Source organism: Stenella coeruleoalba (assembly GCF_951394435.1).
Source record: "Stenella coeruleoalba genome assembly, chromosome: 19".
In the NCBI taxonomy this organism is placed as follows: Eukaryota; Metazoa; Chordata; class Mammalia; order Artiodactyla; family Delphinidae; genus Stenella; species Stenella coeruleoalba.
In genome coordinates, this window is record NC_137165.1 from 44,567,992 (window position 1) to 44,591,830 (window position 23,839).

General features: G+C 36.8%; 1 protein-coding gene across 2 annotated transcripts in view; it reads right to left on the reverse strand.

The window, feature by feature from the left end:
- The window catches only part of NSF (N-ethylmaleimide sensitive factor, vesicle fusing ATPase), a gene marked incomplete at its 5' end in the record, with an annotated part of 156,766 nt that overhangs the window by 52,032 nt on the left and 80,895 nt on the right, over positions 1 to 23,839 (reverse strand). For both annotated transcript variants that reach the window (XM_079905955.1, XM_079905956.1), the window contains 4 exons: positions 2,801 to 2,988; positions 3,174 to 3,248; positions 4,324 to 4,489; positions 17,863 to 18,062. In XM_079905955.1, the coding sequence (XP_079762081.1) occupies positions 2,801 to 2,988; positions 3,174 to 3,248; positions 4,324 to 4,489; positions 17,863 to 18,062 (629 nt within the window). The remainder of the gene's footprint in view (positions 1 to 2,800; positions 2,989 to 3,173; positions 3,249 to 4,323; positions 4,490 to 17,862; positions 18,063 to 23,839) is intronic.

Sequence of the window (23,839 nt, forward strand, 5' to 3'; positions counted from 1 at the left end):
TGATACAGAATACATATTTACTAATTTAAAAAATATTTACTAAACAGCTACCATATTCTCAGTATTAAGACCTATATGAAATACTGTGGGAGATTCAGAAATGAATAAGATGTGGACTTAAAGTCTACAACAGGGGTTGACAAACTTTTTCTGTAAAGGGCCAGATAGTAAATATTTTAGGCTTTGTGGGCCATGCAGTCTCTTTTGCAAATACTCAACTCTGCCATTGTAGCATGAAAGCAGCCACAGACAATACATAAATGAACAAGGGTGGCTGTGTTCCAAAAAAACTTTATTTATAAAAACTGGTGGTTGGCTGGATACGGCCCATGGGCCACAATTTACCGACCCTTGGTTTAAAACCATTGCCAGGGTATACCCGAATAAAACATACTCAACCTGACTGTTCAGGCTTTTACTATTTCCTGTGTGAATTGTTATACAAGTTCCCCTCTCTTGTCTTATGTCACCAACTTCACTCCCCTAAATACTCCACTCGACAAAGCTGCCAGAGTGAGCTTATGTTTTAACACTATGTCACTGCTATTCTTAAAACTCTTCAATGGCTTAGCACTACTCACAGAAAAGAAGTCCATACTTCTTAGCACAGTATAAAAGGCTCTTTGTGCTCCATCCCCTGCTTTAGCCTCCTGACTTATCCCCCACGTCTCTTTCTACCTCCCCTTCCCTACCTTTTATGCTGCAGCAGTACTGAATTACTGTAACACACCATGCTGTTTGTGTGTCTCTGTTCCTTTGCATATTTGTTCTTTCTACCTAAAATGCCTGACTCCATCAGGAAACATATCCACCCAGAAATTCCTCTGTGAAGGCTCCTCTCACCCGACAAGCTGACCACACCTGACACCTTTTCACTTCCTTACCCCGTATGTACTTTCTATTACTGCATGTGGCGGATTAGACTGTGAGCTGCTCAAGGGTAGGCAATTGGAGCATTAACCCCTAGTACAGTGTCTGGCACACACTAGGCTAGATAAATCCACTGATCGAAAGTCAACAGAAGGTATTGTAAATGATGCGCTACTATTTCTTTTTTTTTTTTGGCCACACTGTGTGGCTTGCGGGATCTTAGTTTCCCCACCAGGGATTGAACCTGGGCCACCGCAGTGAAACCACCAAGTCCTAACTACTGGACCGCCAGGGAATTTCCGATACACTAGTTCAAGAAGGAACAGAACATACCATTCTTGAAAGGGAGAATGAGAAAAAGTTTGAAGAAAGTGGTGGTACATGAGCCAGGTATTGAAAAGATAAGTAAACATAGAGGGTAAACGTTCTCAGTGAAGAAAAAAAAAAAAGAGGTAACAGCAGAGAAGTAGAAAAATACATTAATATCTGATGACTGGTAAATATTCAATATTTTAGTTTGGCTAAAGTGTATGGAGGGTTTCCCTGGTGGCGCAGTGGTTGAGAGTCCGCCTGCCAATGCAGGGGACACAGGTTTGAGCCCTGGTCTGGGAAGATCCCACATGCTGCGGAGCGGCTAAGCCCATGAGCCACAACTACTGAAGCCCATGAGCCTAGAGCCCGTGCTCCGCAACAAGAGAGGCCACCATAATGAGAAGCCTGGGCACCAAAACAGAGAGTCCCCGCTCGCTGCAACTAGAGAAAGACCGTGTGCAGCAATGAAGACTCAACGCAGCCAAATATAAAATAAATAAATAAATAAATTTATAAAGTGTATGGAGAATAACTGGGAACACATCAGGAAAGGCCAATTTAGGGTCAGATCTAAGAGGACCTTAAAGACCAGACTAAGACTTCTGTACTTTGTTCTGTAGATCATGGTGAGTCACTGAAAGTTTCTGAAGAATAGAATGGTGTGAAACAGGAAGGTTAATCAAACAGAAGACAGGTGGTGGCAATGAGAACTGAAAGATACTGCCAAGATAGAACTGACAAAATTTGGCAAATAACTTGATATAGGACACAACAGAGTGGTAGAAATCTTGGAGTTTTAAGCTTGGGAAATTGGGATAAACAGGGAAGTAGGAGCAGGAAGGAAAGTAGTAAGAAAAAACAACAACAAAAAAGTGAATTTGGTTTTGGAATATTAAATTTGAGACCTGATAACATATCCAGGTAGAGGTATTTGGTATAAATCTGAAAGTGAGAGAAAGATACTTTCAAGAGATGAGACATAAATTTGGGAGTCATCTAACTACAGGTGATAAGTAAAACCTGAAGAGAAGCGATGGTAAAGGATCAAATGCACTTTATCAAATTTTATTTACCAAAATGAAAGTATCCTTTGTATTTCTACCAAAGTATCAATAACATTATTGTATTAATTTGCAAACATATCCATTTCCCTGACTCTCTACTCCTTGTGGGAAAAGGTCGTGCTTTATTATCTTTGTGTCTCCTGCTTAATACCTTGAAAATAGCAGGTATTCAATACATTTACTTAACGAAGCAGCCCCCGTAATTCTAGCATGTAGAAAATCCAACTTCCTATGTCATGATACAAGTCAACACAGCACAAATTTTTAAAAAATTCTTCAAAATCTTCATCTTCACATGTCTGTATCAAATGGTGGCAACCTAAGGTAAATGGGTCAGTGGTTACCATGGGGCAGATGCTACCATTATCTTTTTTCCAACTACTCGGAAGATTTAGCAGTTGACAATTAATCCCTATACCTTTTACCATGTCTATTCTCCATCAAAAGTCAGTATTACCCTAGTCCTTAGTATGCTTAAAAGGAAAGAGAAAGAATACTGGCATGGTATTTACAGGGCTGCAGACTCCTAATATATGGTAGTTGATTTCACTGACCTTTATGTGTCTGTTCATAGCAGTGGACTGCGCTGCTCGCACCAGACCCTCGAGCTCAGCGCCGCTGAAGTTCTTGGTCTCTACGGCCAGTTCTTTTATGTCTACATCAGCAGAGAGCAACTGATGCCCTCTCATCCTTGCTGTGTGGATGTGAAGGATCTGGAGTCGGCCTTTCTCATCTGGTAAGCCTGATAAAATTGAAAATAAAATAGACATTATTATAATCTTAATGTTTTTCTTATAGGTACTCAAGCGTGTAAATACCTGCTTCTGATATACAACTTTTCTAACAAATATTAAGTTATATGACTTTGCTCCTGCTAATGAACTCTAATTACACTCCCCTCCCCCAATCAGTGACAGATCTATTTACCTATCTCCATTTTAACTTCCAGTCTTCCAGGTCGAAGGAGAGCCTCATCTATGAGATCTGGTCTGTTGGTCATTCCTGAGCACAGTTGTTAAAACAACAAACAAATTATCAGAATTCAAAAATAAGATAAAATGCCCCTTCAGTATGTGTAAGAATAGCATTTTCCCTGACAAGCTAAGAGGACATTTTATAAAAGTCAAATAGAAAAGCAGTCATTTTCAAAAATATCATTTGTTCTCGACCTAATGAAAATACCTGGGGACTTTGCTTTAGTATTTCACTACTGTACAGGCCAGTGGAATATAAATGTAATGAAATCTTCACATATTTAAAAAGAAAATTTTAGGTTCAGAGAAGGTAAGTAAACTATCAAAGTGAGAGAGGGGCAATGTGAACATGATCTGTCTGACCCCAACATCCCTTCTCTTTTTTGTAGGCCAATAGTTTTCAACCTTCATAAACGGCAGAATTTTTGTTTTGTTTTGTTTTCAAAGTCATCTTAAGAAGAACTTCAGTACATAAAGCAGTTAAAAAGATAAGTTATAATAGGGATGCATGATCTGAAGCTCAAATCCTGGCCGCACAGACCCTGAAGTAGCTCTGAGGACTCCTGGAGGCCTACAGGACCCAGTTTGAAAACCACTGCATTACATCGTGCAGCCTTTTTCACCTGTTAACTATAAGTTTAAAGCCATGAGTTGGGACTTCCCTGGTGGTCCAGTGGTTAAGAATCCGCCTTCCAATGCAGGGGACGCGGGTTCGATCCCTGGTCGGGGAACTAAGATCCCACATGCCACAACTAGAGAGAAGCCCATGTGCCACAACGAAGAGCCCACGTGCCGCAACGAAAGATCCCACATGCCACAACTAAGACCCGACGCAGCCAAAAATAATAAAAAATAAATTTAAAAAAAAAGTGAGGAGTTTTATTAAAAGAAAAAAAAAAGCCATGAGTCACTAAACCCATTTTTCATTTGTCCTATTAAGGCTAGACATTAAAATAGTGAAATTCTTCAATATCATTTGATTCTAATTTGGAAACACTGGCAAAATAGTATAATTACAAGTTACACAAATCTGAATTCAGAACCTAAGTATCTAATGTTTTTGAAATCATAGTACCTTTTTTTTTTAAACCAAGCAAACATACCAATGACTAAGATGTTGTTTAGTTGCTCTACCCCATCAATTTTGGACAGCAACTGGTTGACGACAGTGTCATGAACTCCTGTGCTACCAGCCATGCTCCCTCTCTGTTTGCAGATGGCATCAATTTCATCAAAGATGATGATGTGCAAACCACTGTTAGCACCAAGCTAGTGAAAGAAATAACATTAAAGATCATAATTTGAATATATTATTAAACAAACTAATCAAAAGAGCAAAACAAAGCGTTTGCGCTTTTTGACTAATAAATGTAGCCAGTATAATCATGATTGCTGCCCTCTCAAAGGTGTTGGAACTGCAGTCTCAGAATTCTGCAAAGTGAAAAGGCATTCCAGAACCTCATATTTAATAGACATAAAACGAAAACACACATTATATACTGATGAAAATGAATAGTCCATCATAACTAACTATTCATTCACACACATTTCTTATCTCACTCTTTGAAAGAAGGACTGTCAAGCATTTCTTAGGTCAATGAACGGCAGCTCCCTCCCATTTTCCCTGAGTTTTGGTGAGAGGATAGCCCCCAAAGCAGTAAGTTTAATATTTGTCACACTATATAGCTGAAGAGTAACTCCACACAGAGGTAGACTGGGAATTGGGCAAATGGGAGAAGATACTGAACTTGATTCATATTCAGTTATATCGTATGAAAACAGATTGCTTCTTCTGAACAGTAAAGTGAGAACAGAGACAAAGTTTATAAAAAGAACATGGTCAAGCAGATGCTGTTTCTTCTACATAGTGATTTCTGTTTTACTTTGTCAGATATAGAGTTATCATTAAAAGAAATCAGTTTATATATTTTGAACTTTTAATAGATGCAAATACTTTTAAATGCCAATAGTTCACTAGGTTAAGTTAACATGGACCTTCTAGCAATTTATATTTAAGTAATTAAGCCTCTTGTTAGGAACCAAAGGGGGAAGTGCATTGCAGAGATTTTTTTTTTTTTTTTAACAAAAACCATTAGGGATTAGCAAAACAAAACAGGTGAAAATGAACATAACCTAAATATGACAACATACAGATGGTATAAATGATGGGCATAATGAGATTCAAGATTAGATATGGTTGGTATTCACTAAAACTCTGGCAAGGATATCATTTTTTTTTTAAATAGACTTAAAAATTTTACTATGAAAGTATTACATGTTAACTGAGCAAAAGTTATAAAACAAATAGAAATAAGTTAAAAATAAACTATATTATGTTGCTTAAAGATAAATGCTGTTAATGCAGATTTATTTGTTTTAATTTTATTTTAATTAAAAATTGGAAACTCACTGCATCTTGCATTCTCTTGAACATTAACTGTTTTTTAAAAACAATTTAAAATTGTTATTTTGGGTTCTAATTGCAAAATACATGATCACTATAGAAAACTTGGAAAAAATACCAAAAGATGTAAAGAAATCTCAATCATCCAAAATTCAACTAGCTAGAAATAACTGAAATAACCTCTCTTGCCGCGGAGCACAGGCTCCAGACACGCAGGCTCAGTAGTTGTGGCTCACGGGCCTAGTTGCTCCGCGGCATGTGGGATCCTCCCAGACCAGGGCTCGAACTCGTGTCCCCTGCGTTAGCAGGCAGATTCTCAACGACTGCGCCACCAGGGAAGCCCGCAATGAACATTTTTATACTTAAATCTTTGACAATATGTATGATTACTTCATGAAGGCAAATTGTTATGTTAAAAGGTGTTTTGAGTATTTTAATGCTCTTGAAATAGGCTTTCAAATATTTTTCTAGAAAGATTTTTATCATTTTGTAACAATCCTACCACCGTATATGACAGTGACTATCTTGGTATATCCTCGAAAGTAATGAATACTAGAAATTTTTTAAAGTAGTTATCAACTTGATGTATGAATAATGGTATTTTTCAATCATTTTAAATTGGCATTTGTCTAATTATTGACGAGGCTAGCACTTTTTAAAATCATTTTTTTTACCACTGATAATTTTTCTCTTATTTCTTCATGTCCTCTGTACATTTTTCTGTTGGGATTTAATAATTTTTATTGATTTATAAAAATTATTTATATATTAAGGGTATTATTATATTTGTTATAAACGTTTTATCCCAGTTTGCTATTTGTCTTTTAATTTTATTTATGGTATATTTTTGATAAATGGAAGGGTTTTAAAAAATGTATTTTTACTATTTAAACAGCCAACATTATCAATTTTTATTTTTATGATGTTTTCCATTACTTTTATCCTTAAAATCCTCTCCCATTACAGACACTGGTAGTCACCTACATTTTCTTCTCTTGTAAATTTTTACTTTACATATAATTCTTTAGTCTATCTGGAATTTTATTTTTGTATATGGTACAAGTGAAGTAAGAATCCAAGTAATTCTTCAAAGAGTTAACTAACTGATCCAATATTGTTGACTAAATAAACTTTTCTTCATTGACTGAGATGCCATTTCTATCAGGCTTTATATTTTCATATGTGCTAGACTATTTCCAGCCTATACTATGGACCATAGCAGTGGTTTGGGCAAGCTCTTACCCTCCACACGTTCTTCTTCTTTTTTATAACTGTCTTGGCTACTTTCAACCATGTTTACTTCCTGACGATTATTAGAATCATTCTACTAGAGCAAAAACAACTTTCTCCAATGAAAAACAAACAAAAAAAGTAAAAAATAAACAAAAAAGCCAAGCTTTGATTGGAATTAGATTCAATCTCTAAATCAGTTTAGGAAGTACTAATATCTTTATAGCACATTCAGTTCTTAAGAATATGTCTCCAATTATTCAAGTCTTTTACATCTCCCAATAAAGTTTTGTACTTTTTGTCATACTAATTCATTCATAACATTCCTAACTATTTATGTTTTTTGGTTGCAGTTGTGCATGGGATTTTTACATTATATTTCAAAAACAGTATATATGAAGAAATATTAATTTTTGTATATTTATTTTATATCTGGCTACTTAACTTTCTTCTAACATCTAAGTTTTTTTAGTTGATTCTTTTGAATTTTCTAAGTAGACAATCATATTACCTGCAAATACAACTTTGTGTCCTCCTAAATCACAGGTACACTTGTTTTGGGGTGTGAGAAATTATTCCTGAACAAAGACATGCAGAAGGAGAAAGAGAGGGCCTAACAGATAAGAATTTAGAAGCATGCAGGGCCACTTGAGCAAACGGCTAAGAGGCAATCCAGGCCCTATAAAAGGGATAATAAAATTTACCTAACGTGAGAAACAAAAGTTATAGTACTATCACAACAGGGAGCAGGCCTTTCTATTGAACTCTCTCTCTCTCTCTCCCTCTCCCTCTCTCCCTCTCACACACACATACACACACACACACACACACACACACACACACTTGCAAAAGCAGAATGCTCTTTATGTAAGATGATTTTAATCCTGACTTTAGGACGGAAACGGAGAAATACGTAGTTGGAAGGTCAGTGAGAAACAATGGTATGTAAATGAGGTAAACAGAATCTGTAAGAGAGTTTTGGTGATGGGAGTAGTGATGACTAAAAAGCCAAGTCCTAGGTTTGGTTACTGCCTGCAAGTAGAAGGGGAAGTAACAGCAAAGGTAAGAAATTATCTTGTAGTTATGATAAGAAAGCTGTAGAAGGGAAAAGATGGAAGGGAAAAATTTTTTTTTAAGTTTCTACCATAAGAAGATTAAAGAGTTAACAGGACATCTAATTAGAAATGTCCTCCAGAGAATAAGATATAAACTGAACAAAACAGGTGAGAAAGATAGATCTGAGAGTCATCTACAAATGGTAAAGAAGAGTATAGTAGCAAACTAGATTCTGTAAGAAGATGAATCATATAATTAAGCTGGAGGCATATAAAAGCAAGACAGATTCTGGGCTACAACACCAGAAGATGACTCCAATAAAGGCAACCCAAAGGAAAAAGGATCAAGCAAACATGACAAAGATAAAAGATGAAATGTTACATCAGAAGTAGGAAGAAAAACAGTTCTAAAAATGACCTGAAGGAAATTGGATTGGATCTAAAACACATCTGAATATATATTAAAAAAAATAAAAAACAGATAAAACACTGTATGATCAAGCAATTCCACTCCTTGGTTTATAGCAGCTCTACTCATAACTGCCCCAAACTAGAACCAACCCAAATGCACTCTAGTGGGTGAGTGAATAAACAAACTATGGTACATCCATAAGATGGAATACTACTCAACAGTAAAAAGGGATGTTTGATACATGCGACAACTTGGATGAATCTCAAAGGCAATATGATGAGTGAAAGAAGCCAGTCTGAAAAAGAAGAAACTGGTCATAGTTACATACTATGATCCCATTTATATGACACTGGAAAAGACAAAAGTATAGGGATGGAAAACAGATCAGTAGTTACCAGGAGTTATTAGCAAAGGGACAGCATGAGGGAATTTTGGGGGGTGATGTAAATGTTCTGCATGTAGATTTTGGTGGTGGTTACATGAAACTATACACATGTTAAAATCTATAAAATGGTACACCAGAAAAGTTAGTTCTACTTCATAATAATAAACAAAAAATAGATACAGTATCTTATAATACTTACATTTTATTATTCATTATTTGGAGTACTGTTCATTCTTTAATGCATTCTTATGCAAGATGATACTCATGTGTTCATTAAGGTTCCAAAATTTAACTAAGTTTCATTATATTTTTTCCTGAACATAACTTACAAATTGTTCTCTTTCCACAATTGTTTTAAAACTAAATTAAAACCTGAAAAAATTAACTTTATTTCTCAATTACTGTCATAATTATTGAACAGATGTCTGATAAGTGATAGCTTGTTGCTTAAAAAAATTTCAACACCAAAAACTATTCACCTTTCCACCTGTAGAGAAGACAGAGAATGAAGAATTGGAACTACAACCTTAGCTTTGCCAAACACTTCTATATAGTAGAGCATTAATACTTGCTGTCTTCAAAGAAAAACTAGGACACTCCTGTTTGTGACTAAGAAGCTGTGAGATTCTACATTATTTTTAGAAAACATTTTTATTCAAAGTTGTCTGTCAATACAGCATAAAACAAAAAGCTGTTATAATGTATGAATTTTGCTATCAATGTGCCTTACGTTACCACTGGAATCATGACTTCCTTCTCAGTCGAACCTCAAAAATCATCTATGTGGAAGGGAAGCCAGAGACAATAAGGATACTGTGCTTGATTTAATGATCACAGGAGCAATCTTCCCTAACCATAATTCAGTACAATTCTGACCTTTTCAGAACCTTGCTAATCTTACGACTTGTCATCAGGTCCCTTCCGCCAACCTACTGAGTATGATAACATCAATTTCTACAGGTGTGTTACTTAAATAAAGGCAAGTTCTTACTGCAATAAATTAAGAATCAGGTAAGGAAGATGTCAAGATTAATGTTCACAGATTAATATAGCTGAATTATCAATAAACCCTTTACCAAAGAGTTTAAAGTTCCACAATGCAATTCTCTTCAACTCACTGACTTCTAGCTCTGTTCTTACCATTTGCAAAGTCTTCCCCCATAGAAACAGAGCTGATGCTGTTGAGCCCCTGGCAACAGCCTTGGAAAATGGCTGTTCTATATTTAGCTAGTTTGACCTATATGCAAGTGTTCATCTTTGTCAGCCTGGACTGTCCAGAATCACAGAGGTGATGCTTTTCTTTATTATGTAACACATATATACTCTCCATGGGGTCATTAACCGAATATACCAAGCCTTTCTGGATGTAAGGATTGAGAAAAGTATATCAGAAAAAGCTGGCTATGATTAATATCTACCTAGAAATTCTTTGCCAACTCAGTTTTATTATTAATAGTGTCATACTTAAACTGTCTGCAAGTTTAAAAACAGCACCAAAGATACCTATGCAGCCATGTGGAAACTATCACAACAGATTTTATAAAATGCTTCTCACCTGCACCTAATAATTTAATCCTCAGTATACCATTAGGGTCCACTTGAAAAACAATTTCAGTTTTTAATTTTTACTGTTAAGCAGTTTTAACTATTTATAAAGATTGATATCTCATGACTACGTTTTTTCTAGAAGTATTCCACAGGAACAAAATGGAAAATATATTTTTTTAAAAACAGAAAAAAAACCTCACTCTATCTTGCAATTACTGTATGGGTCCACTGGATCTTTTCATAAATCTAAGATATATTATACTATTTCAAAATTCTAGAAATTATGTCATCATTACTCATGTGGGAAGATCCCACATGCTGTGGAGCAAATAAGCCCATGCGCCACAACTACTCAGCCTGCACTCTAGAGCCCGCAAGCCGCAACCACTGAAGCCCATGAGCCTATAGCCCGGGCTTCACAACAAGAGAAGCCACTGCAATGAGAAGCCCACGCACTGCAAGGAAAAGTAGCCCGTGCTCGCCACAACTAGAGAAAGCCCACATGCAGTAACGAAGACCCAATGCAGCCATAAATAAATAAAGTTAAAATGATACTTTAAAAAAATTAGATTGGGGCTTCCCTGGTGGCACAGTGGTTGAGAGTCCGCCTGCAGATGCAGGGGACGCGGGTTCGTGCCCCAGTCCGGGAGGATCCCACATGCCGCGGAGCGGCTGGGCCCGTGGGCCATGGCCGCTGGGCCTGCACGTCTGGAGCCTGTTCTCCACAACGGGAGAGGCCACAGCGGTGAGAGGCCCGCGTACCGCAAAAAAAAAAAAAAAAAAAAAAATTAGATTGGCCATTCTAAAAGGTGTATACAAATCTAAAAATAAAAATATTTTGCAATTATGGAGTGCCTGGTGTCCATCCCGTCTTCAACAAAATTATAAGCCAAAGATTTTTTTAAAAACTCTTCAAGTATTGTCTTGACGACGCAAGTAGAAGAACAAGAAGTAATGATAAGCTATCATCTATGAGAGATGTATTTGAAATTTAGAATCAGTGTACAACTTCACACATGACAACTGATGAACAATTAGTTACATACAGAGGCTCCTGCGCATTTTGGGTATATATCTATCGATCAATCAGTAGATATCTTCAAACCCAGGAAAATATGGAATACAAATTTGGTTTGCTATATTTAAGCTCTATTAAATATTTTAATAGTCTCTGCTTCCCTTTATTTTTGTTTGTAAGTGATCTGTAATCAACTTAAAAACAATTTTTAAAAAGAAGTTCTTTCAACCCAGATAGTAAATGGTAATGACTATTTTTCTTGGTATTCTGAGAGGTAAAAAGATATCTGAAACAAAAAATATTGTAGTATTAGGAACGAATTGTAAAACCGAATTGGTTCTGGGACGGTCTGAAGAGTTGAGATCAGTTATTAGACTTGCAATAATATACCAGGATGCAATGGAGCTGAGATGGCTAGAGATCTGAATATGAACAAGAACTTAATGGGATATAGGGAAGCAGGGGAGAAAACCACCTTGTGTAAAACTGAAATGATTAAGCACCCAACAAGTAGATTTGAAGCAGCAGAAGGGTTGTTATAAAGGCAATGTTTAAAATTTATTTTTACCATCAACAAAAATAAAAAGTAGGAAATGACAGGATAAATTAGATTTAATAAAGCTTACTAGATTAAAAAATAGATATTATGTTTCTGGGTGTTATGCATATTGATCCATGTAAGTCTGTTATTTATTTTAATGTCTAAGATGATATTCCATTTCCTACTGAGAAGAATCAAGATGTTTCTAGCTTTCCCCCCATTGCATATAGTGCGGCAATCAACATTCTGGTACATGTCATTTGGTGCACAAGTGCAAGAGTATTTCTCTAGGGTAGAACTTGAAGTAGAACTTGAAGTAGGGTTGAAGTAGAACTCATGGGTCATGAGGTTTGTGCATCTTCATTTTTGTAAGATGTCAAATTAATCTGCACAATATTACTATTTTTCTAATTTATACTATGACTAGTAATGTATATGAAGCCCTGTTTCTCCATAACCTCATCAACTTCTGGCATTATTGGTCTTTGTAAATTTTATCAGGTTGTTTATAAGGTGATTTCTCTTTTATTATGCATTTTCCTGAGCATTGTTTCATCTGCTTATCGTCAGTTGGGTTCCTCCTCTGAGAAATTGCCTATTCATATCCTTTGCCAGTTTTTTAAAAAAATTGTGGTGTTTGTCTTTTTCTTACTTATTATACAGGAGTTATTACAGAGAATTTATTATAGAGGAATACCAATTTTTTGTGGATTATATGGGTTGCAAATATCTCTTCTAGTTTGAGACATTTGTATCCAGTGTAATTTGTCAGAGAGAATTTTCTTTATATTAATGTAGCCAAATAAACTTTTTTTTCTTTTATGGATTTAATTTCTATATCTTATTAAGAAATTCTTCCCTAGCCTCAATTCTTAATGCCTTTCCCTAGTTTTCTTCTAAAAATTTTCTCTTAAGTTTTAGTTTTGTTTTTTGCAAATCTATTTTGTAATTCTGTATGAAGTGAGACAGGGACTGCATTTTATCTTTTTCCAAACAGAGAGCCAATGATCTCAGTCCCATCTTGGAACAGTATATCATTTCCCCTCTGATTTGTATTGCCACTTTTCACGTAACAAGTTCTTCCTGTGTTCCTCTATTTCCATGGTCTGTTTTTTCATGAATATATAAAATTGTTTCAATTACTATAGGTTTCCAGTAAGTCTTGATATCTGAATAAGTAACTTTTCATTATTCTCCAAAATTTTCATGACTCTTCAAGCATCCAAAAAAAAAAAAAGTCAAATTCCAAAAAAGTCCTGTTAGACTTGACTGGAAAAGCACTGAACTTACAGATTAATATGGGCAGAACTGTCATTTTTATGATAATGTCAGGATTCCCATGTGAAAATGTTCTATCTTACCATTTATTAGCTCTTGAAAAAAGATTTTCAAAAATGTTTATAATTTTCTCCTTTAACGTTCCTGTTAGATTTAATCCTAGTTATCTTATCATTCTGAATGCTATTCTAAGTGAAATCTTTTTAAAAGTTACGTTTTCGGTATCTTCACATTTTCTTCGAGTCTTGTTATTCCTTTCTTGCCTTCTAAAGTATTTGAGTTTTCTTTATTCCTTCCCCCACTCCTCCCTCATGCCTTGGAAAAGCTTGAGAACTATAAACAATTTTCACATAAACATTTACTGAAGTTTTATGTTAATTAATATGTCTAACTTCTTCCCAAATAATACAAGGATCTTACATGGATTCAACCCACTTCCTACATGTTTTGTTCCATATTTTAGTTCTATCCTTAAAAAGATATATTGATCATCATTATTATTTTGTACAGTGAATCCTTCTTAAATTTAACCTCTTTTAAACGTTTTTATTGTGGAATATGACATACATAGATGGAAAGTTCCACAAATGTGAATGTATGTCTGAAGGAACTGTCACAAAATGAACATCCATGTAACCATAACAAGACGCAGAAGAGTGCCAGCATCCTGGCAGTGCCTCCTCACCACCCTTCCCCAACATCCCTCCCCTCCATGCCCCAAAGGCAACCACAATCTGATTTTTAAGGTAATTATTTCTCACTTTCCTTTATAGTTTTACCAACTTAGAAGCATGCATCATTAAACACTGTACTTTAGTTGAGCTGTATATAAATGGAATCATATAGTATATATGATCCTTTCTTGTGTTTTCTTTTGCTCAACATTTGTTAGATTCACAACTGTGTACAGCCAGTCTATTTTTATTACAATACAGTACTTTATTGTATATTTACATGACAATGTAAATTCTAAGTTGACAGCTATTCTCTTAAAAAATGACATTCAACTGATTTCTGATTTTTGTCATTTCTGTTGAGAAGACAGCTGCCAGCTAATTGCTGTTTATTGGAAGGTAATCTTTTTTTCTCTAGCTGCTTTTAAGATTTCTCTCTCTCTCCTTTTTTTATTTTCAGCCATTTAACAATGATTATAAGTGTAGAATTCTTCAGTATTTCTTTTGCTTGAGGTTTATATCACTGCTAGAATCCATGGACTGATGTTCTTCACCCATTTTAGAAAGTTCTAAACCCTTTTCTCTTCAAATACTGCTTTTGCCCCATCGTCTTTCTCCTGACTTTCTGGAAATTTAAATTGTGCACTAGACTTTCTTGTGGTATTTATCTCTCTTCATTCCTTTCATCCTTTGTCTGTAGTTATTTTTGTCTAACATCTTTCAGTTCACTAATTCTCTCTTTAGATGTGTCTAATCTGTTGTTTAAACTTGAGTTAATTTACTGAATTTCTCATTCCCAGAATTTCCATTTGATTTTTTTTAACAGTTTCTAGTGCTCTGCCAAAATTTTCAATCTTGTTTCTCTTTGAATGTAATAAGTATACTTATTTTAAAAGTCTGTATCTGAGAATTCCAGTATCTTGAGGCCCAATTTCTATCATCTTTTGTTTCTCTTTCCTCATGTTGTTTATGTCTTTGTGTATCTGATTGCTTTTGATTATAAGCCAGGCACTGCATTTGCAAACTATAGAAATAGTTTATGGCCTTGCATGATACTACCTTCCACCAGGAAGGATCTACAATTCTGCCAAATGTCTGGGGGCACTAGTGGTTTAGGAACCCTCAGCCTAATTTTAGAGAATGACATGACTCAAAGCTGATCTGTAGCCTCTGTAACAGCATGTCTGCTTCTGGTTAACGCTTGCTCCTATGGTGTAGCCCTTCAGAGTCCCAACTCAAAATGAGGCATGTTCATCAGACGTCCCCTCTTTGTGGGCCATAGGCTCTAATCTCTGTCCCCCTTATACCCACTAGCCCGTCAAGAGGGCTGCATAGCTGTTTAGCAGCTCCCTCCAGAAATGGCTAATTTCTCCAGAGGAACAGTGACCCCCATAAACTGGGACCTTTTTTTCTGGGCCTCCATTCTCCCCCTAGATCTTGTAAGCTCTCTGATACCTCCAAGCACATTAAAAAAAAAAAAAATTAAACATTTTGTTGAGCTTTTCCAGTAGTCTTCAGTGGCAGGCATGATTCAGATTACCTAATCTGCCACAACTAGAAGTAGAAGTTCCAGATTTTATCTACATTTTTACCAATTTCATTGCTCACCATTGTTTCTCGCATCCACTGCTTTCCTTCTGGGTTCAATTTTCTTCATTCTCAAATATATCCTGCTTCACATTCTTCCAACAAGCTTCTGTGACTAGTTAATTCTATTAGACTTTGTCTGAAAAAATATCTTCATTTCATCTTATTCCTGAATGAGAATTAAGCTGGGTATAAAATTTTAAGTTGACAGTTATTTTTACTTAGCTCTGTGAAGATATTCTTCCACTCTTTTCTGGTCTCTCTTGCTGTTGTTAAAAAGTTTACTGTCAACATAATGGATATTCCTTTGGATGTCATCATCATTTCTTTTTTGTTGATACTAAGACATTTCTCTTTTTTTCTTTGGCATTCTCCAGTTTCACTACAATGCATCTAGACATAAATTTCTACTTATCCCATTTGGGCTCATGGTGCTACATGAATCTAAGTATTTATGTTTATTAATTCTAGAACATTCTCAGCCATTCTATCTTTGAATATTGCCTCTACACTATTCTTTCTATTTGGACTTCTCATTTTAACTCTGTTATCTCAATTTCTCTTTCATATTTTCCATCTCTCTATCTCTCTGTGCTACATTCTGGGTGATTTCTTTAGATCTATTCTACTGTTCATCACTTCTCTCCTCAGCTGAAACTACTGCTTATGTTTAACCTAGTTGCTGAGTTTAAAATTTTGATGATGACATTTTCCATTTAGTGGAGCTATTTTAGCTTCCCCTGTGAGACTCTCTTGTGGCCTGGCTTTGCTGGAGTATCCCTTGGGGTGTGCTTATATCTAACAACCCTATGTGTTAACATTGGCCCAGGATTCATTTTAAAATTAATTTCTCAATTTTGGGGCCCCAGACTACATAGTGGGGTGTTTGTGTGTGTGTGTGTGTGTGTGTGTGTTTTCAAATCCTAAACATGAGTTAAAGATCCATGGGTTAGAATTCCCATGGCAGATTCCTCATCTCCCACTCTAGAACCCAGGCAAATAGTTAAAAGGTTTTGTTATTTCTCTGTGCTGGTAGGGAAATATTTTCTAGTCATGCTTTTCATTGATGACAGAGCTGCTTTGAAGGTTCCAGTTCCTAGGCCACACCTTAAGTAAGTTCAAGGACTCATTTTATGTCCCCTATTGGATGATAAAACCCAAATGCACACATTACCAGAACCAAAAGCTGCAGCTCATTATCTTTACTACTCTAGTTTTCAGTTTTCTTTTGATTTCTGAAGACTTCCTTTTCTTTCCTGAGAGCTCAATTGTGCATTTGAAATTATTTTAGCTGGATTATATTTTATCCAGCTTTTGAAGATTTTTGTAGAAGGAAGATTTTCAGGTTACCTAGTCTACTGTATTGCCAGAACCAGAAATCCCACAATACTGTTTTTAAACTTTCCTTTAATGAAACAAATATATTAATACTAGTATATTAGTCAAAGTTTTCCAGAGAAACAGAATCAATAGATCTATAGATCTAGTCTATCTATTCTATTGGTACCTGAAAAAAAAAAGAATATATATATATATATATATATATATATATATATATATATATATATATATATATATATATAAAATCTATCTACCCATCTATCTATCTAGAGATTAAATGTAAGGAGCTGGCTAACATAATTATGTAGGCTGACAAGTCCCAAGTTCTGCAGCTGGCAAACTGGAGACACAGAGAGCTGATGGTGTAGTTCCAGTCCAAAGGCCTACAAGCTTGACAGCCAGGAAGAGGTGTTTCAGTTTGAGTCTGAAGGCAGGAAAAAACTGATATTCCAGGTCAGGCAGTAGGAAATTCCCACTTACTCAAGGGAAGGTAAGCCTTTTTGTTCTATTCAGGCCTTCAACGGATTGGATGGCATATTAGGGACAGTCTACAGATTCAAATGGTAAACAAAACCCACCCAGAATAATGTTTAACCGATGTCCGGGCACCCTGAGGCCCAGGCAAATTAGCACAAAATTAACCATCACAATTAGTAAACTCTGGCTTGATTTTTAGTTAATTTTATTTTTTTCTAAGACCCCAATCAAGTTCTCCTTTGAGACCTAACAACTTATACCTGTCACTACAGCTGAGTTAAGTCAGTGGTAAGTAAACTAGCTTTCTGCACATGAACCTTACACATACTTAATTCTACAAGTTTCTTTATGGATTTAATTCCTCTCTTTTAGGATAAATGAGTTCAAGTCTCTGGAAGTAATGTGGAATAAAAGTGTCACTTAAATACATATTCATGATCTGTTTTGCAAAACCTTTGGCTCATATAATCATCTATCTTTGTATTATGAACATGTGGATATTGACATCTGCTCACAACATGTAAATCTCCCATAATCCCAGTTCAGTGACATAACTCGGTTCAAAATAAATTTTATCTGCAATTTCTTCAAACTATAAATCACAGCAACAAGTCTTCCACCATAACTCTGGGTTTCAATCATCATATAAGTGATAACAAACTTTCACTAAATTGTACTTATGTTAACATTACCCTCCTTTGCTCCTCTTCAGCATCAGCAAAGAGTTTACGAATGTTAGCCTCTGATTCTCCCACATATTTGTTGAGGATTTCCGGCCCATTGACCACTTTAGGCTCTCTTGCATTCAACATCTTGCCAATCTGTCGAGCCAAGAGAGTCTTACCACAACCTGGAGGCCCATATAACAGGATGCCTTTAACATGTTTGCAACCTAAAAAGGAAAAGAAAACAGTCTTACATCAACTAACTAAAATCCAAGTAAGACATCAAAGTTTTCTTTCTTCTTCACATGAATGTCAGGAAGAATACAGCAATAGCATTAACATATATTAATATCTAGGTGCTATGAACAGAACAAGAATGAACTGAAGATCTTTTTAAAATAGAAAATCCACAAACAATTCCTACACCAATACCAAAAGTTGAGGGGGAAAGCTGCCAATTAAAGGTCTTTGGAAAAGTATATTTGAATTATCATTGAGAACGAATACTTTTAACTCTGAAAATGTCTCTTTGACCTAAATACCTAATTAGGAAATATTACTTCTTTTTCATTATCCTTTACTTTAAAGCCAGGGGGAAAAAAGATCTGTTTTTAGGCAAGTTTAACCCAACACAGATCTATTATGATACGACAGGCTACGGAAACTGTACCTTAGTCAAAGAAATTACAGGTCTACCTGTCAATACAAGCACTTGAAGAAAGGGCAGACATGTCTGAGTTGGGTGGGTATAGAGCAATCCATAGGATCCAGATGGATGTTACAGACTTTGTGGATGAAGTCGAATGCCCTATTCCACGTGACTATGCCAAGTGAGAAACGTGTTTTCTCAGAGCCACCAGGATGAAAATGAAACTGAAGCTTTACGAGAATAGTATTCAATTCTTTTCTAGGCAACCATTGCTAAATGCCTTAAAGGTATCATTAACAATAGCAAAATAGCAAGACTAATGATTTAGACTCCCTGGGATTTCTTTAGCCCACTCTACACAAGCATTTACTCCATTTCTTAAGATTAAGATGAAATTTGGTTTCTGTTTACTCACTCTAGGAATTCTCACCTATTTAAGTTTCACACTTAAGATGCATGACTCTTTACTTATGCGTTTTTTTCTTTATACTACACCAAAAAAGCACTCTGTGAAATAATGAATTCTTAGATTTCAAGCGTTACACTCAAAACTACAGGTGAACAAGAAAATTTCTGGAAATGGGATACAGTGTATTTTTATGGAAAATGTCCTCATTTGGAACAAAAGCCTTAAAAAATTATATCTTTAAGAAAAATTACGACAATACATCAAATGACTCAATAAAGGAAACCACAAGATTCAACCAACTCTACTAGAAATTTTAGATTCTGAGGAGGAAGATATTTTGGGTTGCCAGTACAGCCACTGCTTCTATCTTTGTTTCAAAAAAAGACTCCCTTTTAAATCCTTAAAAGTAATGAGATCTGTGCTTCTGGTTAGACTTGTAGAGACAGGGGGAACTTAGTGGAAACCCTTAAAGGCTTAGATTCTTAACCCTTCTCATCACAGAGTAAATTCCTGTCCTAAGAACTGTGGCCCAGGGACTTCCCTGGTGGCTCAGTGGTTAAGAATCCGCCTGCCAGTGCAGGGGACACGGGTTCGATCCCTGGGCCAGGAAGATCCCGCATGCTGTGGAGCAACTACGCCCGTGTGCCACAACTACTGAGCTCGTGCTCTAGAGCCCGTGAGCCACAACTACTGAGCCTGTGTGCCACAACTATTGAAGTCCACGTGCCTAGAGCCCGTGCTCTGCAACAAGAGAAGCCACCGCAATGGGAAGCCCGGGCACCACAATGAAAAGTAGCCCCCACTCACTGCAACTAGAGAAGGCCCGCGTGCAGCAACAAAGACCCAATGCAGCCAAAAATAAATAAATTAAATTAAAAAAAAGAACTGTGGCCCATAAAATGTCTTTGCCCTTGTCCCACCCTTGGGGCATGAGGGGTAAGGAGATAAGGGGATAAGCCTTGAGCTTCTCCTAGAGGCCAACACCACCAGGCACTGTCAGCATCCAAGCCACTGGGACACATCTGATGAGGACTTTGGAACCTGGCTCCTAGCCTTCCTCTCCAAACCAACTGCTACTATCTTGATTTGAAACTATTTGTATAAACCATTAAAGAGGCAGGTGGTGGTGGAGGGAGTGAAACAGGCACAAGGAGGGGAGAGCCAGGAAGGATAAAATGAAGACTTGCTAAGTACCTACAAAGTACCAGCCCTTAGCCACATCTCTCCAGTCTCAACCTTCTCCAAGTTTATCAGCTTCCTTCTAACCACACTTCCTTCCATATTAAGCCATGCTTTCTTTCAAAGACTCTCACCTCCTCAGCATTCTTATACTTCTGTTATACCTACCCTATGAACCCTGAACACAATATGGCTTTACTGCACCTAAACATTGGCCAGAGCATGACCAGAGAAAATTACACCACTGTGCTGACTGATATCCTAACAGTCTCATGCTATCTGATTTCAGTTCTACTCTCACTGCTTTCTCAATATTGCATGCCACCCCTTACCTGTTTCTGTTCATCTCCCATATCTCCTTAGTTATTATCCAGACTTCACTGTTCTCTTCTCAAGCACTACCCATGCCATTAATTCTTAGAGATGATCTAGTTTCCTACTTTTCATATTAAAAAAAAAAAAAAAAGACTATCAGGTATGAACTCCCTTCAGCTCCCTGCTTCTTTTTTTCTCTTTTTGGCCCCCCTCTTTTTTTAAACACTGCAAATTTATTATTTCACAGTTCTTTAAGTCAGCAGTTTGGGTGGGTTTGGGTGGCTCTGCTCCATTTTTCATAAGACTGAAATCAAGGTGTGGGCCAATGGGGCTCTGGGAAGAATCCACTTCCAAGTTTATGTGGGTTGTTAACAGAATCTATTTTCTTGTGACTGTAAGACTGAGATCCCTCTTTCTTTGCTGGCTGTCAGCTAGGGGTCAGGTTGATCTTTTCTCCTAGAGGCTGCCTACTTTCCTTTTGACACTTTCCATGTGTTCCCCCTCCAGCAAGTGACTGAGTTTCTCTTATGCTTCAGTTCTCTTCAGCTTCTCTTTCTGACACATCTCTCTGCCTCTTCTGCCTTAAACTACCTTATGTGATTATGTTGGGCCCACCCAGATATTTCAGGTTAATCTCCCTATCTTTTGATGAGGTTATTAGTAATCTTAATTACATCTCCAACCCCCCTTTACATCCCTGCTTCTTTATCTACAAATTTATCTGCAGGCATCTCTTTTCTCAACCTCAGCATCAGTTCTCAAAGAAGGAGCTTCCTTCCTCTTCTCCAAAGTTTAAATTGCAAATATTTGTTTATATACTTTCTTTTCTCTTAAGACTATAAACTATTCAAGGGCAGGTACTGTCTCATCAATCCTCAATTGCAGACACCCAGCCTAATGCCTAGTACATAATATGTACTCAATAAATGGCTGAATAAGTAAATTATTGATTCTTTTCCTAAAAAACTCAGAGAAAATGGGGGGATAGAAGATGGTTTTTAAAAATTATTTGAAGCTCTTAAATTATGAACAGTATGTACTTTCATGGCTGAACTAATTTAAATACCTAAAAAACACCTTTGCAATGACTGGGACTTACAAATTTAGCAAGACAAACTACATAATACATAAATACTAGATTTTTAACTCTGTAACTCTGTTTTTGTATGTGGGAAATGCTCAATTTAATGTGTTTTGAATTAAATTGACTCAGATGTCATAAAATAAATAACCCACAAAATATTACCATGAAGCTTGAAAGATAAAATGCATATCCGTGGAACTTATATATAATACAGATCTGTGAAATTACAGAATCTATTCAATATAACATCAATAAGAATGTCATAGAAACTCTAGTCTGCATGAGAACCATAATTCCTTTAGGCTGTCAAGAAAGCACATCAAAAATATACAATGGGGCTTCCCTGGTGGCGCAGTGGTTGAGAGTCCGCCTGCCGATGCAGGGGACACGGGTTTGTGCCCTGGTCCGGGAAGATCCCACATGCTGCGGAGCGGCTGGACCCGTGAGCCATGGCCACTGAGCCTGCGTGTCCGAAGCCTGTGCTCCGCAACCGGAAAGGCCACAACAGTGAGAGGACCGCGTACCGCAACAACAACAACAAAAAAAATATATACATATATATATATATACACAATGACATGAAGATTTTCAAAATCCACTTCCACAAAGGAAGCAGTTACTTGAATAAGCAGTGGAAATGGGACTTTGTTATTCGTATTATTATCATAGCCTTTCTGACTTATTAAATAAGCATTGGTCTCTAATTTAAATGAGTCATAAAAACTCTGCATAAGTAATTCCATTCTACAAAAGTGTATTAAGCTCCTGTTTGGACTAGGCACGAAACTAGGTGTTTGGGATACAAACATGAAAAAGGCAGTCCCTACCTGCAGGGTGTTTCTGATTTAGTAGGAAAGACAAATAAAAATAGGTTATCTACAATATAATATGACATTATCAGAGATGTGCATGAAATGTTTTTTGGAACCTAGCCAAGAGAGACTGATTCTGCTAGAGTGATGGCAGAAAATTAGGGATGGACATAGGGGAAGAGGTAACATACAGTCTGGGTCTTGAAGGCCAGTTCGAGGTTCATGGTTGGGCAAGTGAAGGGAAATGGCACCCTAAAGAGAGAGATTAGCATTAGATTAGACATGGCAGTATGGACCTAGAAGCTGTCCTCTCAAAACAACCAGTTATCACCTTCTGTGTGGCTGGGAGCCTTGGAGGTGAGTGCCTGAAGGGGGATGACAAGTTCCCAACTAAGGAAGGCCTTGACACCAAGCCCGGGAGTTTTTAATTTGTTTTGTAAAAACCCAGTGTTTTTTAATCAGGGAGGATACATAATGAGATGTGTGTTTAAAAACTAACCGGCGGTGGAGTAGACGAAGGACTAGAGAACAAAGATCAGAGGGTGGGAGTCTAGTTGGAGGTATGTTCTTAACCTTTTTCTGGGGACACTGCCTCACTGGCTGGCTCTGGATTTTTGCCAATTAAGTTTTCCTTTTCCTATCCCTCCAAGTCCCTCCAAGCACATGAACAACTGGGTCCAGAGGCCTCAGAAGGCTGCCTCCCTACTGATACCCCAGCTTTCCCCTGAGCTTCTCCAGGACATTAAGGCCTAGCTCTGATGCTGGGGAGCCTCTGATCTCTGGCTGCTGGACTGTCTGACTGCGAGCTGTACTGTTCCTTTTTTTTTTCCCTTTATGTCTTACATGCCCCCTCACTACTCAGAGATCAGTTCCCTGGGTTAGGGAACTACATAGCAAAGGGCAGGCACAGAAGAATGAGAAATCAGTGGAACTGACTTGTTTAAAATGTCATATTCTCTCATTCTATCTCTCATTTTCTTTCCCATGGAATAGTCTAATGGACCTGCCCAGAAAAAATGCCCATGTACAAAAATTTGCATGCAATTTTGAGAAGATTTTTTGATCCTCTGGGGTCCAATCATGAAATTCAAATTAAAATCCCTGAATGTACTACTGAAATAATCCAGACAAGAGACCAGGAATGGAAAGCGGTAATAATCTTAAGAAATAGTAGTAGGAAAAGAATGGAAGAGAGGAGAGATATTCATCAGAACTTAGAGACCAAATGAAAATAAGAAAAAGAGGAAGAGTCAAGGATGACCTTAAGGCATCTAGCCTGGGGGCACATGGGAAAAATGATAGTAATCTCAGAAAACAACCAAGAGGTTAGCAAGAGGAAATCATAACTTTGTTTTTGGCTATAAGGCATTTGAGATTCAGGCAGTAATGTCCATTAAGAAAGACTTGTTGAAAGCTCAGAGAAGATATCAAAACTACTGGTTCGCTATTTTTGAATGCCCGCTCTGGGCACATGAAAAGCCTCAAAAAGCTTTAAGCAGAGGAATGTGACAATAGGGACAAATGCTCCAGAGACAAAGGATGAGGCCTGGAAAGAG